The sequence below is a fragment of the Mobula birostris genome, chromosome 29, assembly GCF_030028105.1.
Source record: "Mobula birostris isolate sMobBir1 chromosome 29, sMobBir1.hap1, whole genome shotgun sequence".
NCBI lineage: Eukaryota > Metazoa > Chordata > Chondrichthyes > Myliobatiformes > Myliobatidae > Mobula > Mobula birostris.
In genome coordinates this window covers 12,986,762-13,005,668 of record NC_092398.1, presented here as the reverse complement: position 1 = coordinate 13,005,668, position 18,907 = coordinate 12,986,762, and the positions used below count along the sequence as shown (strand labels likewise).

The 18,907-nt window shown below is 43.2% G+C and overlaps 1 protein-coding gene across 3 annotated transcripts in view; it reads left to right on the top strand.

Moving 5' to 3' along the window:
* Positions 1–9,837, top strand: part of LOC140189937 (glutathione hydrolase 1 proenzyme-like) — an 87,298-nt gene extending 77,461 nt beyond the window's left edge. The window contains exon 13 of one of the 3 annotated variants that reach the window (XM_072246303.1): positions 8,957–9,837. In XM_072246303.1, coding sequence (XP_072102404.1) covers positions 8,957–9,004 — 48 coding nt within the window. In that variant the 3' untranslated portion in view covers positions 9,005–9,837. The other 2 variants (XM_072246302.1, XM_072246304.1) reach the window with 2 other exon arrangements.
* The last annotated feature ends 9,070 nt before the right edge of the window (positions 9,838–18,907 follow it).

The window sequence follows — 18,907 nt, the reverse complement described above, 5'->3', positions numbered from 1 at the left end:
TCTGCCCCTTCCCTCTACAGTCCTGACGAAGGGTTCCGGCCTGAAACGTTGACTCATCGTTTCCACGGATGCTGCCCGACCTGCTGAGTTCCTCCAGCGTGCTGTGAGTGAGCCAAACCAGCCTGTCTCTTGCCTCTGAGCCTGACACCCCAGCCATTTAAGTGCTTAAGTTGTCTAAACCTCGGGTCGTTCCCCGCTCGCGGGTTCGTGCTCCGCCACCTTGATTGGGCCAGTACCTGACCTTTCCAATTCAGGCTCGACTCTTAACCCCTCACCTCCGCCGCATTGAATTGCCTCCGAGTCCACTCCAGCAACTCCAGCCCAGACATGCTGCAATGGCCCCGCCAAACGAGACTCCATCCACACTGCCAAAATGTCAGATCGTACAGCTCAACTCCAGCGGGGAAACCATAGGATACTGTCTGCAGCGATCATTTAACAGAAAAAGTGTGAATAACAAAGTATTTAGTTGCTTCCTTTGTTTCATTGGCCACCAGAAAGTAGTCACTTAAACCAGCAAGTGGGGCCATCTTAAACTGGAGGACCAAGCAACAAAAGACGATATTGATTGTGAAATGTTAGGTCATTTGCTTACATATATTTGCTTTGTTGGAATAATATAAATGTCAGTCAAGTGTCCATACATTTGGTTTAATGTGGGTAGGAATCTTTATGTCATTATTTGCACGAGGGCAAATTGTACTTTCAGCCCTCTCATACTCTTCTAGTTGTAAATTTGCCAGGCAGTGCAAGAAACTACCCAGACGATATTTCTGTTCGGCCCTTCTTTCTATCCAGCCTTGGGCCAGCAGAACAGGGTTCAGAGAAGCCAAGACTTGAACCTGCAGCTACATAGGAACCAAAAGAGCTTCTGGTAAGATGGCATTGCATTCGATCGCAGCAACTTCTATAGGGTCAACCAAAAGTGTTATTGTCCTTTTTAAATGTATTTGTTACAATTGCAAGACCCTGCTGGACATTAAGAACTTAAATGACTGCAGGTCTGCCCATCAGCGAACCTCCTCTGCACTGTCTCTGCAGCATACGCATCTTTCCTGTTGTGAAGTGACCAGAACTGAGCACAGCGCTCCAAGTGGGGTCTTATATAGCTATAACATTACCTCACGGCTCTTGATCTCAATCCCATGGTTGATGAAGACCAACACACCATACACCTTCTCAACAACACTGTCAACATGCAGCAGCTTTAAGTCTCCTATGGACACGGACTCCAAGATCTCGCTGATCCTCCACACTGCCAAGAGTCTTACCATTAATATTATATTCTGTCTTCAAGCTTGACCTACTGAAATGAACCGCTTCACACAGGTTGAACTCTGTCTGCCACTTCTCAGCCCAGTTCTGCATCCTATCGATGTCCCGCTATAACCTCTGACAACCCTCCAGACTATCCACAACACCTCCAACTTTTGTGTCATCAGCAAACCCTTCAACTTCCTCATCCAGGTCAACGTGTCACCCTATTCTAGAAATACAGATCTAGAATAGGGCAGAAAAGAGCATGGCCTGGGTGGTGAGGATCTCTGATGATGGATGCTGCTTTCCTACGACAGCGTTTCATGTAGATGTGCTCAATGGTTGGGAGGGCTTTACCCATGATGTACTGGGCAGAATCCACTACCTTTTATAGGATTTTCCATTCAAAGGCGTTGGTGTTTCCATACCAGGCCGTAATGCAGCCAGTCAATACACTCTCCTCTACATACCGATAAAAGCAGAAAATGCTGTTTCTCCCCTCACAGATGCAGCCTGACCTGCTGAGTATTTCCAGTATTTTCTCTTTTTACTCTCGGTTTCCAACACCTGTGATTTTTTTTCTCCATTTGCTCCTTGGTCTTTATTGCAAGAGGATCTGATTGCAAGAGTAGAAGCGTTTTGTTTCAATTGATGGGCTGCATCTGGAATATTATTACTGATCTGGGCTCCCTACCCAAGTATGAATATATTTCCAACAAAGGGAGTGAAACAAATATACTGCAGATTGATTTCTGAACTGGTGGACTTCTCCTGTGAAAGATTAGTAATAGTAATAATAATCATAATGAACGAGTAGTCTTCGGGGTGCTGCAAGTCTGTGTCTTTATTGATGCTTTGCTGTACACGTGAGTGTGCTGTGGCGGGCGCTGATGCTTTTTTTGCTGGTGGGGGACGGGGGAGTCGTTGCTTTGCTGCTGTTTATGTGTGGGAGGGGGAACTGGGGGGGCTTTGTGTTTCCAACATTTAACTGTCATTCATCCTCTGTTTTCGTGGATGTGTGGGAAGAAAAAGAATTTCAGGATGTACTTTGTATACATTTCTCGGACATTAAATGTACCTATTGAAACCATTGAAACCCCTAGAATAATAATAATAAGTACTTTATTGATCCCAATTGAGAAATTCTTTCGTTACAGCAGCAATATTTAAAAACACACTTAACAGCGTGAAGACAACAAATAATAAAGTAGGGAATAACAATATACACAATAATAATTTACCAATGTGCAATAATAATGTACAAAATAATAAAGCAGAGAATATTGTACTGTGATGTGTGTTCTCCTGTTGCACAGAGATGAACTGTTGTATATGCTTATTGCATTTGGTAGGAAAGATTTTCTGTAACGATCCTTGTGACAGTGGAGCTGAATGAGTCTGTTTGAAAGGGTGCTCCACTGCTTATTCAGTAGGTCATGGAGAGGATGTGCCTGATTGTCCATAATGGATAACAATTTGTTAAGTGACCTCCTCTCCACCACTAACTCAAAAGAGTCCAGGCTGTAGCCAAGGACAGACCCAGCCTTTTTGATGAGTTTATTTAGTCTAGACCGATGCTGCTCCCCCAACATAAAGCCCCAAAGAAGACTGCACTCGCCACAACCGACTGGTAAAAGATCTCCAACATCCTGCTGCACATATTGAAGGATCTCAGCTTCCTTAGAAAATAGACTCTGCTCATCCCCTTCTTGTAAGCAGCCTTGGTGTTGGTTTTCCGGTCAAGTCTGCTGTCGAGGTGAACCCCCGGGTATTTGTACTCCTCTAACCACCGCAGCTTCGTCTCCCAGAATGTATACAGGACTCGTCACAATCCTTTTCCTCCTAAAATCAACAGATTATTCTCTAAAATTTGTAAGAATGAAAGGTGATCTCACTGAAAAACACATACTTCCAGTTTAAGATGGTGTTGGTGAATCACAGCAATGACTTGCTGGCAGCAAGTACCTTATTAATAACATTTTTTCTCAAAAACAGTCACTGCAATCAGTAGTAGCCTGTAACTTCCCTTTTGGAGTTGAACTTTTAAACTGCCTGTATGACTGGACATTTTTTGCAGTGTGAACTGAAGTCTTGAAGGTGCAAGATGGCAAGTCCAGGCCCAAGAACAATGGTCAGCCTGACATTTGACCGATTTAAGCAAAGTCAGGTAAGGACCGAATTGAGTCAGCCAGGCCGAGGCCTGCGAGCATGTCGAACAGCAGGACCCGGGTCTGAGGGCAAGGGACGACTGGAGATTTGGCCGACCAAAGTGCTAGGCCTGGTTGAAAAGGTCAGGGTGTTGGGGCCTGAGGTGAGAACCGGACCGGTGTTCAGCTCACTACTCAGCGAGGTTTACTCGTCTCTGCGCTGAACTGAGGATATGACCTGCAACTAACAGGCTTGCGGATCGCTTGTGACCAGCTTCGTGTCCGCGGGCTCACTTCCGTGAACTTCAGTCCTGAATGTTATTTGTTTACTTTTATTGTTTGCACGGTTTGTGGTTTTTTTCTGTGCATTGGATGTTTGACAGTCTCTTTTGAAATGAGTTCTTTGCTTTGTGGCTGCCTGTAAGAAGACATATTTCATGGTTGTATATAGTAGTAAATGTAGTTTAAACTTTGAACTTCAGTTCTCACAGAAGTCCTCTGGAGCATCAGAGGCTGAGGAGAGACTTGACAGAAGTTTATAAAATGAGGATCAGGTAGAAAACCAATGTCATTATTCCCATCAACACACACAAAATGCTGGAGAAACTCAGCAGGCTGGACAGCATCTATGGAAAAGAGTAAACAGTTGATGTTTCAGGCCTGCTGAAGGGTCTCGGCCCAAAATGTCGACTGTACTCTTTTCCATAGGTGCTGCCTGGCCTGCTGAGTTCCTCCAGCATTTTGAGAGCGTTGCTCGGATTTCCGGCATCTGCAAGTTTTCTCTTGTTTGTCATTATTCCCATGGTTGAAACGTTTAATACTAGAGGGCGTACATTTAAGGTGCGAAGGCGAAAGTTCATTTACACAGAGAGAGGTGGGTGACTGGAATGTGCTACTAGGTGTGACATTTAAGCAGTCCATATAACCATATAACAATTACAGCACTGAAACAGGCCATCTTGGCCCTTCTAGTCCGTGCTGAACGCTACTCTCACCTAGTCCCACCGACCGGCACTCAGCCCATAACCCTCCATTCCTTTCCTGTCCATATATCTATCCAATTTAACTTTAAACAACAACATCGAACCTGCCTCAACCACTTCTGCTGGAAGCTCGTTCCACACAGCTACCACTCTCTGAGTAAAGAAGTTCCCCCTCATATTACCCCCAAACTTTTGCCCTTTAACTCTCAACTCATGTCCTCTTGTTTGAATCTCCCCCACTCTCAATGGAAAAAGCCTTTCCACGTCAACTCTATCTAACCCCTCATAATTTTAGAAAAGCACATGAGAGTGCAGAGGATGGAGGGAAAAGGAAGTTGTGTAGGCAGAAGGAACCAGTGTAAATAGCTTGGCTCAATATTGTGGGCTGAAGGACTTGTTCCTCGCGGTACTGATCTATACTCCATGTACGTAGGATACATGCAGACCTGATGCTTCCAGTTCTAGCAACGGCACTCTCTTGTGTCTTCATTTTGATGTTTCAGCTGACTGGTCTAACTATAATTAAGGTCATGATTCTATAAAGGTACAGTGGTTTGCACCTCTTATAGAACACCCCTTCTCCCGGTACTAGGCAGACCAGTCAGCTGAAATACAAGGTACAGTGACTTGGGACAGAAATGAGAAGAATGACATAAACATGAGGAAGCCTGGAGACACTGGAACCCAATGCAATGCACACAGCCTCAGAATAGAGGGGTGTCCTTTTAGACTGGAGATGAGGAGGAATTTCTTCAGCCAAAGAGTGGTGAGTCTGTGGAATTCTTTGCCACAGGCAGCTGTGGAGGCCAAGTCTGTATGTATCTTTAAGACAGAGGTTGATAGATTCTTGATTGGTCAGGGCATGAAGGGATACGGGAAGAAGGCAGGAGATTGGGGCTGAGAGGGAAAATGGATCAGCCATGATGAAATGGTGGAGCAGAATCAATGGGCCAAATGGCCTAATCCTGCTCCTATATCTTATAGTCTAAAACACAGCAGAATACAGCAGGTCAGGCAGCATCTATGGAAATTAAGAAACAGTCGATGTTTTGGGCCAAGACCCTTCTTCAGGAAATGAGAAGAAATTTCTTTCCCCCTAGAGAGGTCGTGAATCTTCACTGAAAGAAGCTGCGCTATTAAGTATATAAAGGACAAGAGGTTAATAGATTTTTAGTTATGAGGAATTTGAGGGATGTGGTGCAGGTCGTGTAGTAAAGTGACATGAAGGTGAAAGGCCAGCCATGATCTCACTCTCGGCAGTCAAGAGGGGTGAATAGTCATTGCTCTACTCTCTCTACAGCCACGGTTGCATGGCTAGGCACAGCTCAAATGCCTTCTATAAATCTGCCAAGGACACAACTATTGTTTGCAGAATTTCAGATGGTGACGAGGAGGTGTTAAGGAGCAAGATAGATCAGCTGGTTGAGAGGTGTAGCAGCAACAACCTTGCACTCATTGTCAGTGAGACCAAGGAATTGATTGTGGACTTCAGGGAGGGGAAGTCGAGGGAACACACACCAGTCCTCACCGAGGGACCAGCAGTGGAAACGGTGAGCGGTTTTAAGTTCCTGGGTGTCAATATCTCTGGGGATTTATCCTGGGCCCAGCGTTTTGATGCAATTGCAAAGAAGGCACAACAGCAGCCATATTCCTTTTGGAGTTTGAAGAAATTTGGTAGGTCACCAAAGATATTCACAAATTTCTTCAGCTGTATGATGGAGAATGTTCTATCCAGTTGCATCGCCATCTGGTACAGAGAAGACACTGCACAAGGTCGGAAAAAGCTGCAGGAAGTTGTAAACTCAGCCAGCTCCATCATGTGTCCTAGCTTCCCCGGAATCCAGGACACCATCAAAAGGCAATGCCTCTGGAAGGCAGCGTTCATCCTTCAGGACCCCCATCAGCCAGGACATGCCTTCTTCTCATTACTGCCATCAAGAAGGAGGCATATACAGGAGCCCAAAGACACACATTCAATGTTCCAGGAACAGATTCTTCCCCGCCATTATCATATTTCTGAGTGGGCAATGAACCCATGAATTCTAGCTCACTATTTTCTCCCTCTCTTTTTGCACTATAAATTTAATTTAATTTTTATATATACTTCTTATTGTAATTTATAGTTTTTATCAGTAAGTATCACAATGCACTACTGCCGCAAAACAACACATTTCACGCGATATGCCAGTGATATTAAACCTGATTCTAGTCAATTCCTGTTCCATTTCATATATCCTGAACATTAACTGGTCTTCTCTGAAAACTCTGTCAGAACATCCTGTCCTTTTACAAGATTTAGTGCACGCAGCAGGATTGTTTTAATATTTCATGTAAATCCAATACCTTTGGCAATTCTGCTTTCTTTGACTGTCTGGTGCAGCACTCCGACATCTGAGTGAGATTCTGCTGTCACTTTTCACTGAAAGGAAGGTCTCACTTCCTCGTTACTCATCTTTACAGTCTGCAGTCTTGTGGAAAGTATTTGACTGCAGCAAAGGTCCCGGGAGGATTTTTGAATAATCATGAACAAAGATTGACGGAGAAAACTGTGCAAGTGTTTACCTCAGAAACAGAAGTGGTTTTGTGGCCCACAGCTTTACATTGAGAACATTGTCATTCTGAGTGCATGGCCAGAGACAGGTTAAGAAAACATTTATTTTTTTAAGTCATCGATGGCAGCACATTTCAAATAGTTTCCTAACAAAGGTAACCTCTAATTATTGATAGTCAATATCATCAATCAAATTGAGCTAAGTGTAATTGTTTCAAGGCCAGTGCTTTGCTGTGTAAAGAAATAAAATGTTTACAACCTAATTATATCCCAAAGCTTTAAAGTATTTTTTTATTCATTTACAGGATGTGGGCATCGCCAGCTATGCCAGCATTTATTGCCCATCCCTAGTTGCCCATGAGAAGGTGGTGATGAGCTGCCTTCTTGAACCGCTGCAGTCCCTGAGGTGTGGGTATACCTACGGTGCTGTTAGCGAGGGAATTCCATGATTTTGATCCAGAGACAATGCAGGAACAGTGATATGTTTCCAAGTCAGGATGGTGAGTGACTTAGAAGGGGATTTCCAAGTGGTGGTGTTGGCATCTGCTATTCTCGTCCTTCTAGATGGTGGCAGTCGAGGGTCTGGAAGGCGCTGCCTTAGGAACTTTGGTGTGTTGTTGCAGTGCATCTTGTAGATAGTACACACTACTGCAATTGTTTGTATATTTCTGCTATAATGTTGCAGAATGTATACTCAGAAAACACCCATAACCAGTGAAGTGACGAACAAATTAAACTTATTTTTAAATATAATGTTCGTTGAGGACCTCCAATTCCAACATCAAGGATTCCCCACCATCCACGCCACGCTCTCTTCTTGCTCCTGCCATCGTAGGAGCCTCAGGTCCCACACTACCAGCTTCAGGAACAGTTATTACCCTTCAGCCATCAGGCTCCTGAACCAGTGAGGATAACTTCACTCACCCTGACTCTGAACTGATTCCACAATCTATGGACTCGCTTTCCAGGACTCTCCAATTCATGTGCTCGGCATTATTTATTATTATTATTATTATTAGTATTATATAGTTTGCACATTTTATCTTCTTTTGATTGTTGGTCAGTCTTTGCTTGTTTGTAGTTTTTCATTGATTCTATTGTATTTAGAGTCAGCCCCTTTGTCCCATCTAGTCTGTGCTGAACCATTTAAACTGCCAACTCCTTTGTTCTACTGTAAATGCCCGCAGGAAAATGAATCTCAGGATAGCATATGGTGACATATACATATTTTGATAATAAATTTACTTTTAACTTTGCACTTTGAGTTCATATTATGCAGAAACATGGGAGTAACTTACTGTTCCGCTTCTCGCTCTCTTTGTGCTCTGGTGTTGTTTACTTGGGGGATTGTCAAGGGCTTGATTGACATCACCTCCAAAGGACAGCACCCCAATGACACTGATGCTAGCAGTGTCAGTTTGGCTCACGGGGTCAACTCTCTAGAGTGGGGCTTGAACCAACAAATCATCTGGCTCAGAACTAAGACAAGCCAAGCCCAATTTGATCAATTTTATATCATCTAAAGTCAATTGAAAAGAAATAAGGGCCAACCTTAATCCGTATATTGGATTCAGGGCACAATCTGTTGGGCAAAAGGCATTTTTCAATTGCTGTGCATCTTCTTTCACACGGACCATTTAACTTGTAACTCTCTGGGAATAAACAACCAAGTTTTCCTATACTTCATATTTTACAATAAATTACTTTGGGGCTTAGTAAATACATCATTACTGAAACTGCTTAAAGCTTCATTATAAATTATAGTGAAGTGTCCAGTTGAATTGCGCAGAGTTGTCGCGGAAACAAAGTCACTGGAGAGACGCGGCTGGTAGGCATGAAATAATCTCTTTATTCCACAACAGGCATCGTAATGAGATCCCCTTCAGGGGAAAAGGCCTGCTCCACCCAACATTACATGGCATTTTATATGCTAAAGACCAAAGGTATTTACAATGTATCTACAATGCTTCCTTTGAATTACATACAACTTTCACATCTTCTTCGCTCCCACACTACAGGCACCCAAAATAAATGCTAAATCAGCATTGTCCGGCTTTTCCAATTAACACGGATCATGGCTCTTTGGAACCCATTGTCTGGAGCTTCATTTTAAATTTAATCTACAGTCCATATTCAGATCTGAAGATTGGTGGCTGAAATTAGTTGCTGAAGTTAATAGTCAATATTTTGCTATACATCCTAATCCCAAAAATGTCCCCAACCCTCAGTTTGATTGTGAAGCCTACTATAATTCTGCATGAAGTACAACAGGCTATGTTAATCTGAAGTTTCAACTGTAGTTTGTATTGTTACGTGTCCTCAGTTTCACTTTACTTTGAGTCCACAGTTTCATTTTTGTGAGCGTTATCATATGATGTATGCCGACGGTATAAAAGAAATGTAGACATTTTGTTGAGAAGGGAGTCAAAGGAAAGAGAGAGAGAGTGAAGATCGTAGGCTTCAAGCTGGCTTCAGGGAATAACTCACGATCGAGAAGGGTAAAGTCTAATGCTTACCCATACCCAAAGGATTAGGTTAATCAGCAGCACACTGAGCATTGTGGAGAAGCGTCTGTCTTTTGTATGATCCATGGGTGTGGATTTTGTGACAGTTACTTTGCGAAATCGCTCTTCATGGACTTCAGAACAGTATTCCTCAGCTGGGATCTTCAGTAACCGTTTCTTCGTTCAATAGCCGAGGAATCTTCGGGATTCGTCGTGATCGCCTCGTCACTGCATTGTGAATCCACAAGTCTCTCCTCTCACCTATCTCGTGAATTACTGGGACTCTCTGAACTGCTACTTTAAGACTGAGCTTGAGTAAGATTTGTTAAGAACGGGTTCTAGGTTTGACTCTTTGGGAGCCATAGACGCATAACACTGTTAACTTCTGTTTAAGAAAGTAGTTTATTTAATTTTCTATGTTTTTGAGTAGATGTAAATAAATATAATGGTTTTAATATTAAAACCCGACTCAATTTGTCATCTCTTGCTGCTGGTTCATTACAAAATCGTGACAGTATAATTGCTTAGAATTTGTGAACTCCTGCTAACTGTGGTGATGCACCCTCGTGTTCAAACTCTCAGAAGATTAATTTAATCAACTCCTTTCAATTTTTGTGAAAAATTGATGGAATAAATCCTACAGGCAGTGGAGTTTATATTAATGCTGAGTTTTCATACAGCACTCCTATAAATGATAAGCTCTTATTAAAACTATTTTAATATAGTCAGCAGTTCATCTGGGAAGCTATTAGAAGTATAAGAAATGTGAGTATTGTAGACAGAGCAAGCCTCAAAAGAAAATCAGTTCTCATTTACAAGGTGACCTGATCTATTAATGCAGAGTAGAGCATGGCATAACAAGACAGGTTCACCTTGCTATTCTCCACGTTCTCGTCTGAGGGACCTCTCTTTGTACAAGTCACCTTCCAAAGAGATTAGTATCCATGAATTGAGCTGCATTGGGATGACCTTGACATCCATTTTGGAGAGTGGAGGACCTACATTTTACTTAGGTAGTGACTGAAGGAAGACTGACAGTGGGGTGGGAATATATCTCTACCAAAGGAGGTGTAAGTTGGGCAAGATGTAACTCCTGCTTAGCCTCCCCCCCCCCACCCCGATCAGGGTCACGTGAAGCCATGGTGGATGGCCGTATGAGCGGCCGGTGCATGTCACAAGTCCTGGTTATGCGACCACTGACGCCAGGCAGACAATCTCTGAAGAGTATTGATAAAGGCTGGGATCACCAGTCTTGTGAAGACACTGCCCAGAAGAAGTCAATGGCAAACCCCTTCTGCAGAAAAATTTGCCAAGAACAATCATGGTCATGGAAAGACCATGATCGCCTATATCACGCAGTATGGAAGCAACACGCTGTGAATTTGCTGGATTCAAGAGAAAAGCAATGATAAATTCAGATTCAAGCCCAGTTCATTGTCGTTCAACCATACACACGTATACCACCAAGTGAAACAACTTTCCTATGGACCATGCAGCATATAACCCACACATACAACACATAAATAATATTCCCACAAATAAATTAACAAATAATAAGGTGCATTTATGACACAAGTTAAAAAGTAAAAAGTACAGATAGATAGTTACTTTATTGGTCCGAAAGGAAATCATAGTGTCACCGTAGCATTACAAGTGCACAGATATAAATAGTAGAAGAGAAGTAGAAAGACCAAAAAATGAGTTATCACATCAGTTTAACAGGAGGGGTCATCACTTCCCCGGCTATAGGTTGACCCATTATAGAGCCTAATGGCTGAGGATAAGAATGACCTCATATAGCACTCTTTGGAGAAGCACAGTTGCCTTAGTCTATTACTAAAAGTGCTCCTCTGTTCAGCCAAGGTGGCATGCAGAGGGTGAGAAACATTGTCCAGAATTGCCAGGATTTTCCACAGGGTCCTTTGTTCTACCACAGCCTCCAGTGGGTCCAGTCTGACTCCTATAACAGAGCCAGCCTTTCTGATCAGTTTACTGAGCGTGTTTGCATCACCTCTGGTGATGCCGTTGTCCCAGCACAACACCACATAGAAGATTGTACTGGTGACAGCAGACTGGTAGGACATGTGAAAGGACCTCGGGAATTAGAGGCGACTCTGTCCTTTCTTGTACACAGCCTCAGGGTTGGTGCTCTGCTCAAGTCTGTCATCCCGGTGTACCCCAGGTACTTGTAGGTCCTCACCACATCCACGTCATCACCTGTGACAGGGCACAGATTAGGCTTAGTCTTCCTAAAGCCCATCAGCATCTCCTTTGTCAAAAGTGATGAGACCTGGGTCGTGGCAGGGAGTTCAGCAGCAATGTTCCCTCTAATTTTTAGTAGTCAGTGTACTCAGAAATCTTACGTCGTGCAAACTTTTTTCCTGTGACAAAAGTATTTGTGCACTGAATGCCCACATGGCACAGTTTATGTTATTTTACAAAATATTTGACATAAAACTGCACAGAATAACAACAAAATAACATACATATTTAAGTCACTCAGTTATTTTTTCTCTCTCCTGTCTTTGGCATTTACCCATTCTTTGTAAACTCTATCTCAACCAATAGAACTTCCATCCAATTGATAGCTTTTGATTCTCATTAACATATCCAAATGACATTCACCTAAACGGTTTCTCAGCTTGTTCTTGAGTTGATTCATTAGGCTAAAACCTCACTCACAGTCCGCACTAGATGCAAGAAAGGTTCCCCCAGTGTCCATCAACTGTGCAAGGTCGCAAAACTGTTCATTTTGAAGTACAAATGTCACCATTTGAGCAAAGTTTGAAATCAGTTTGGATTTTATTTTTTCTTGCACAGAAAATTTGAAATCATTAAACTATCTAACTATTACAGTATTTTCAACTAGAAAATCATGATATTTTAGACATGAGGCATTAACTTGTTCATCGCCAAATGTGAAGTCACAATCTGCAATAGCAGAGAAATCAAAAGCTGACCATTCTTGTACCTCAACTTCAGGAAACCTTTCTTCTAAATGAACACAAAGACTATAAAGGTCAACAGCGAACTTGTATCTACTGTGATGTTTTTTTCACGTTGTTGGCTTAGCAAAACTTTAACTTTGTCACTCCACGAAACATTGTCTCACAGATACTGCTTTCCTTATCTTGTTAATTTTGCCTTGTGCAAAATGAAGTGAGTCAATTGATGACGTGCATTGTGGTATTTGAAAAGCCGACTAACTAGTTAACAGAAACATTTAGCTAAAAGATTATTTTCAATAAGTATAATTATTAATTACTACATTATTTTAGGTAACTAACCTTTTGTGCACACATTAATTTCCTTTGTGCTCTGGTTGAAAAACATGTGCGCGCGCACACGCACACAGCTTAGAGGGAACATAGTTCAGCAGTCTTACAGCCTGAGAGGAGGAGATGTTTCTTCCAGGACAAAGATATCTAGTTCTGAGTTACTGACATGTTCCACAGCTGGCATCCTTTTAATGCAAAGATTTAGTTTCTCCCATCTCCCTGAGATCAGTCACAACCTAAACTATTCAATCCTGTATTTGTTGTACTAATCCAAACTGGAAAGGAAAATATCTTTTCAATAATTGCAATAAGGTTATGGATTATTAATGATGGTGGTCATAGATTAATTCCCTGTTGTGAAGGGCCGTATTGGGGTCATACATGCTCTACTCCACACAGTTTAGTACTTATGGTATTCCATGTCTCGTGTGCAGCAGTAAAACTTTTTAAGAAACAAACTGGACAACTTATTTGCCCGGCAATTTGTCTTAAGATACTGTAGAATACATGACTTTCCCCTGACTCTATAATCCCACCAATCTCTACAGTGACCCCAGTATTCATTAAACATTATTATTGATCTTCTAAGTTCAAGTTGAAGTTTTCAAAGTTCAAAGTAAATTTGTTGTCAGAATTGAAAATACACGTGGACTAAGATGTTAACTGTCCTGTGCTATCACCAGAGGGATCATCAGTTGATCTGCCACCTGTCTTCAGGAGTTTCGGCCCACTTATGATCAAGACTCCCTCGAGGTGGTGGGCCAGCAGTGCTAAAGCACCACCTCCCACTGGTGAGCTTGAAAACTTGGCATCTGCCTCTATCAGAGTTGTTGGTCGCTTCCGTCCAACAGATAGTCTGCTCTTTAGGTATCTATGCAACTACTGAACAGGTTGCAAAAGATGTATACACTGTCTGACTATCTGCCCCTCTGGACATATTTGGTCCACACCCATGCTGATCCTTTCTCTGCTGCCTCAGCTACAGCCCTGCTGGTTGACTTGATCTCTCTTCTAGTGAAGCCAAGGTCACGCAGCCACTTCTGGAGAGTGAACGCAATAAACCCATGGCAGCCTACTTCAAATGGATAGCATGAGACCTTCCACCCTCTGTCTCTGCACTCTGATCTTAATTCTGCACACTTAGTTAACTTCCGCTCATGGGCTTCATCAATGTTGTCTTCCCAGGGGACTGTGAGTTCACCAATAACCACTTCTCTACTGGTGTCAGATGGTACGATTATATCTGGACGCTATGTGGTGAAAGGTATTTGCAAAGTACATATATTTCACCTTATGCAACCCTGGGCTTGCTCAATAAATCCATTGAATGATAACCATGATAGAATCAGTGTGCAAAAGACAAAAAACTCAGCAAGTACATAAATAAATAAAATATATAAACAAACAAACAGGGATGCAAGCAATAGATATCGAGAACATGAGACAGATAGTCTTTGAAAGTAAGTCCATTGGTTGTGGGGACATGTCAATAATGGGGCAAGTGAAGTCATAAAGTTATCCCCTTTGGTTCAAGAGCCTGATGTCTGAGGGGTAATAACTGTTCCTGAACCTCTTGGTGTGGGACCTGAGGCTCCTGTACCTTCTCCCTGATGGCTGCAGTGAGAAGAGAGCACGTGCTGGGTGGTGGGGGTCCCTGATGATGGATGCTACTTTCCTGCAACAGTGCTCTGTGTAGGTGTGCTCAATATTGGGGAGGGCTTCACCCGTGATAGCCTGGGCCATATCCATTACTTTTTGTAGGGTTCTCCATTCAAGGGCATTGGTGTTTCCAGACCAGTCCATGATGCCGCCAGTCAATATACTCTCCACCACACATCTATAGAACTTAGTCAAAGTTTTAGATCTCATGCCAAATCTTCACAAACTCCGAAAGAAGTAGAGGTGCTTCACCAGCTTCTTTAGTAAAATGAGTCAATAAAATCATTAGGCTCACAGTGAAATGACTATCGACCTTTAACGTTTTGCCTTTTGCCCCGACCTTTTGCCTTTTACGCATTTTAGGACTTGTTTCAGGTCTACACTGATCAGCTGACAGGGCTGAAAGTGAGTTAAACTTGCGCACTCTCAGTCCTGTTCCTATAGGACATATAGTCCCACTAGAAACTCGAGAATACCTGCCGATGCTGGAAATCAAAGTGACACACACAAAATGCTGGAGGAACTCGGCAGGCCAGGCAGCAACTATGGAAAAGAATAAACTGTCAATGTTTGGGGCCAAGACCCTTCCTCAGGACTAGAAAAAAAAGACGTGAAGTCAGAATAAGAAGGTGGGGTAAGGGGAGGAAGTACAAGGTGTTAGGTGATGGGTGAAACCGGGATAGGGGAAGGGGTGAGGTAAAGAGTTGGGAAGTTGATATTTGAAAAAGATGCAGGGCTGGAGAAGGGGGAATCTGATAGAAGAGGACAGAAGACCATGGAAGAATGGGAAGGGTGAGGAGCACCAAGGGAGGTGACGGGCAGATAAGGAGGAAAGATGAAAGAGGAAATGGGAATGGGGAATGGTGAAAGGGGGAGGGGGGATTCCGGAAGTTCAAGAAATCAATGCTCATGCCATCAGGTTGAAGGCTACCCAGATGGAATATAAGGTGTTGTATTGCCTTTTCATTCTTAAGATCATAAATATCAGATTACTGTATCACAAAGACCGGGGTACAATTTTAACTTAACCTGCTGAGCACGAGCCCACAGAATCAAGAGATCTGCTATTTTTACAATCTGTCCAACATTCTCTCTATTGATTTTAATGTGGGTGTGATGTGAAACCTTTAAGATAAGATTTTAAGATTGAGTTTATTCGTAACATGTATAGGGTGAAATGTGTCGATTGCGTCAATGACCAGCACAGTCCGAGGATGTGCAATGGGCTGGCTTGATCAGACGCAAATGAATTCAATAGTCCAGGAGATGTGACAATAGGCGTACAAGCCCAACAAAGTAACTTAAGCTTAATTTATTATCACAAAACTGAGAGGGCAAATAAACCTCACAAAGTACTACGTAGTAAGTTACAAAGGTTTCAGGGCTCACAATTGTTAGCCTCCACTTGATTGTTGCCATCGTCAGGGGACTTGATTGTCGATGTTGTCGAGGGAACTCCGAATTCCAATTCGTGAAACCATCCTGGGTCTCCTAGGTATCGATTGCAATTCCGCCAGTCCAGGTGAAGTCCCAAAAATTGAGTGAAAAGTACCCCAATAAAGAGAGTTCCACAAGCGTGGCGAGACATGCAAAAAACAAATAAACTCTTTGATCATTTATTCTCATGTCGCTAACTCTACATGGTTTCTTTCATTCAAACAACTCATGTGTCACCAACAGACATCCTGTTGCCACTGTGCCTTGAGGCCAAGAAAGACTCCAGCCACTATCAGCAAACATTTAACTAACCTACAGTGCTTAACTTGTACAGACACCTTGACATCTTACACGCTGCAAGCTTATAAAGAGTTATAAAGTATCACTTGGAGCTGTTCAAACTTTCAAAGATTCAAAGCACAATATCAAAGAATGTATAAACTATACACCTTGAAATTTGTCTGCCTGCAGGCAGCGACAAAGCAAGAAACTCAAATAGCCCAATTTTTAAAGAAAGGAAGACCTAAAACACGGCAGAGAAAAAGAGAGAAGAAAAATCATGCAAACAATAGAACCAAGCCAACAGAATTCCAAACCAGAATGAATCTGCAGATCCTCTCTCAGTGCAGCCAGAGTAGGCCCAAGCCTTGGTCCCAGTTCATCACACCAGTGGGACAGAAATGCACAACAGCTGGATCAGTTCACAACCTCGTCGCCGCAGAGAAAGAATGAACATTTGCTGGAGAGCAAAGCAAAATCAGCCCGAAGCTTGCCCCTGTTCCTGACTCTCAGGCTTCCAGTCTACCTGTGCCAGCGTTTAAATTGTCCTCACTCTGGGGCCCAGATTCCAGCACCACAATACTCTTCAGCTGCCCATCCCCAAACCATTCTCGATCTCATCAAACCGGCTCAGCGCTTGGAACAATCCAAACACACACTCAGGTTAGGTGGGCAGGCATCGAAACTTTCCCACATCAACACCTCTCCACATCACTCACTCCACCTCTGGCATCAATACCACCAGCTCCATCTGCCACCCTGGCTTGAACAAATGCCCCCGCACAGCCCATCCCGTTTCTGCCTGCTCCCTCACTGTCTGTGGTGACCACTCACCATAACATTTGATACTTTGCAAAATTTACCACACCACAACGCAGGGCACGGTTGGGAGGGCGCAAAGGTGTTGCCATGCCACCAGTGCCAACACAGCACATCTAGAACTTTCTAATTCGTATGTCTTTGGACCGTAGGAGGCAAACAGAGCACCCGGAGGAAATCCGCACAGTCACAGGGAGGACATACAAACTCCTCACAGAAAGCCAAGGGAACTAAACCCTGATCAGTGGAGCTTTAAAGCATCACACTAACCACTACAATACAATCTGTAGGTTTCCAAGAAGGTTAACTTTGCCCCTTTTATCGATGCTCTTTATGTGGGCACATGGCTAAGTGGTGAAAGCATTCGACTGGCAATCTGAAGGTCGTGAGTTCGAGCCCCAGCCGAGGCAGCGTGTTGTGTCCTTGAGCAAGGCACTTAACCACACAGTGCTCTGCGGCGACACTGGTGCCAAGCTGTATGAGTCCTAATGCCCTTCCCTTGGACAACATCGGTTGCGTGGAGAGGGGAGACTTGCAGCATGGGCAATTGCTGGTGTTCCATACAACGTTGCCCAGGCCTGCGCCCTGGAGAGTGAAGACTTTCCAGGCGCAGATCCATGGTCTCGCAAGACTAACGGATGCCTTTAAGTTTAAGTTATGATGGATTGCGATGCACCAGTTTTCTGCTATATTTTCATGCATTTTAGAATACCTTGTAAGTGTTTCCTTGGCTTGAGTGTTTTAAGATATCCTGAGCTTACAAAAGAAGTTATCTAAATGCAAATTCTTTCTTCTGCAATGCATGTACAAGATATTCAATTCCAACGATAGTGAGCTTGGTGCAATCAGGCCGATAGCAATTGCACATCAAACAGAATGTTTGGCGGACTGGTTTAGAAATAGCCCAAAGACGTCTCCTCAGAAGAGGGATGATTTGATGATCAGAGAGGAAGAGTGTCGATCAGGCACACAAATCCAAGGACTCTGAAGCAAAGAAGAGTGGCTTCACTAGTGGACTATGCGAGGAGCATGAAATGCGCACTGAAAGATCAAAGGAAGAGCAAGTTTTGAAATGAGTGACAAGTGAACAAAACGACAAAACTTAAAAGAGAACAAAAGCTTGAAGCATGAAGACTGATTTAAAAAAATATATAATTGAGGGAAATCAACCACCTGTGCTCTGACATTGCATAAATATTTTAAAAAGTGGTGATTTTGGATTTAAGTACTTCAAGTACTCATGAAGTGGAAATAGCCTTGACATTGGGCAGAAAGCAGGGGATATGAAAGTTATGTTAACTCGCCCATTGTGGTTATAACAAGCATATATTCCAACTGAAGCCTTAGGCAGCTCTGGAGCTTGGGTATATTTAAGGCAGAGGTTGATAGATCCTTGATTAGTCAGGGCAGGAAAGGTTACGGGGAGATGACAGGAGACTGGGGCTGAGAGGGAAATGGATCAGCCATGATGAAACATAGAAATCTACAGCACCTTCGGCCCACAATGCTTTGCTGAACATGCAACCTACTCTAGAAACTGCCCAGAATAACCCTACCACAGAGCCCTCTATTTTTCTAAGCTCTATGTACCTGCCTAGACTTAAATGACCCTATCGTATCCACCTCTACCACTGTCACTGGCAGTGCATTCCACGCACCCACCACTCTCTGTGTGAAAAACTGACCCCTGACATCCCCTCTGTACCTACATCCAAGCACCTAAAACTATGCCCCTCGTGTTAGCCATTTCAGCCCTTTCAGCCCTGGGACAAAGCCTCTGTCTATCCATGCCTCTCATCATCGTATACACCTAAGGTAGAGCAGACTCAATTGGCCAAATGGGCTAATTTTGCTTCTATACCTAATGGTCTTATAAATAAAGGCATCCGTTAGTCTTGCGAGACCATGGATCTGCGCCTGGAAAGTCTTCACTCTCCAGGGCACAGGCCTGGGCAAGGTTGTATAGAAGACCGGCAGTTGCCCATGCTGCAAG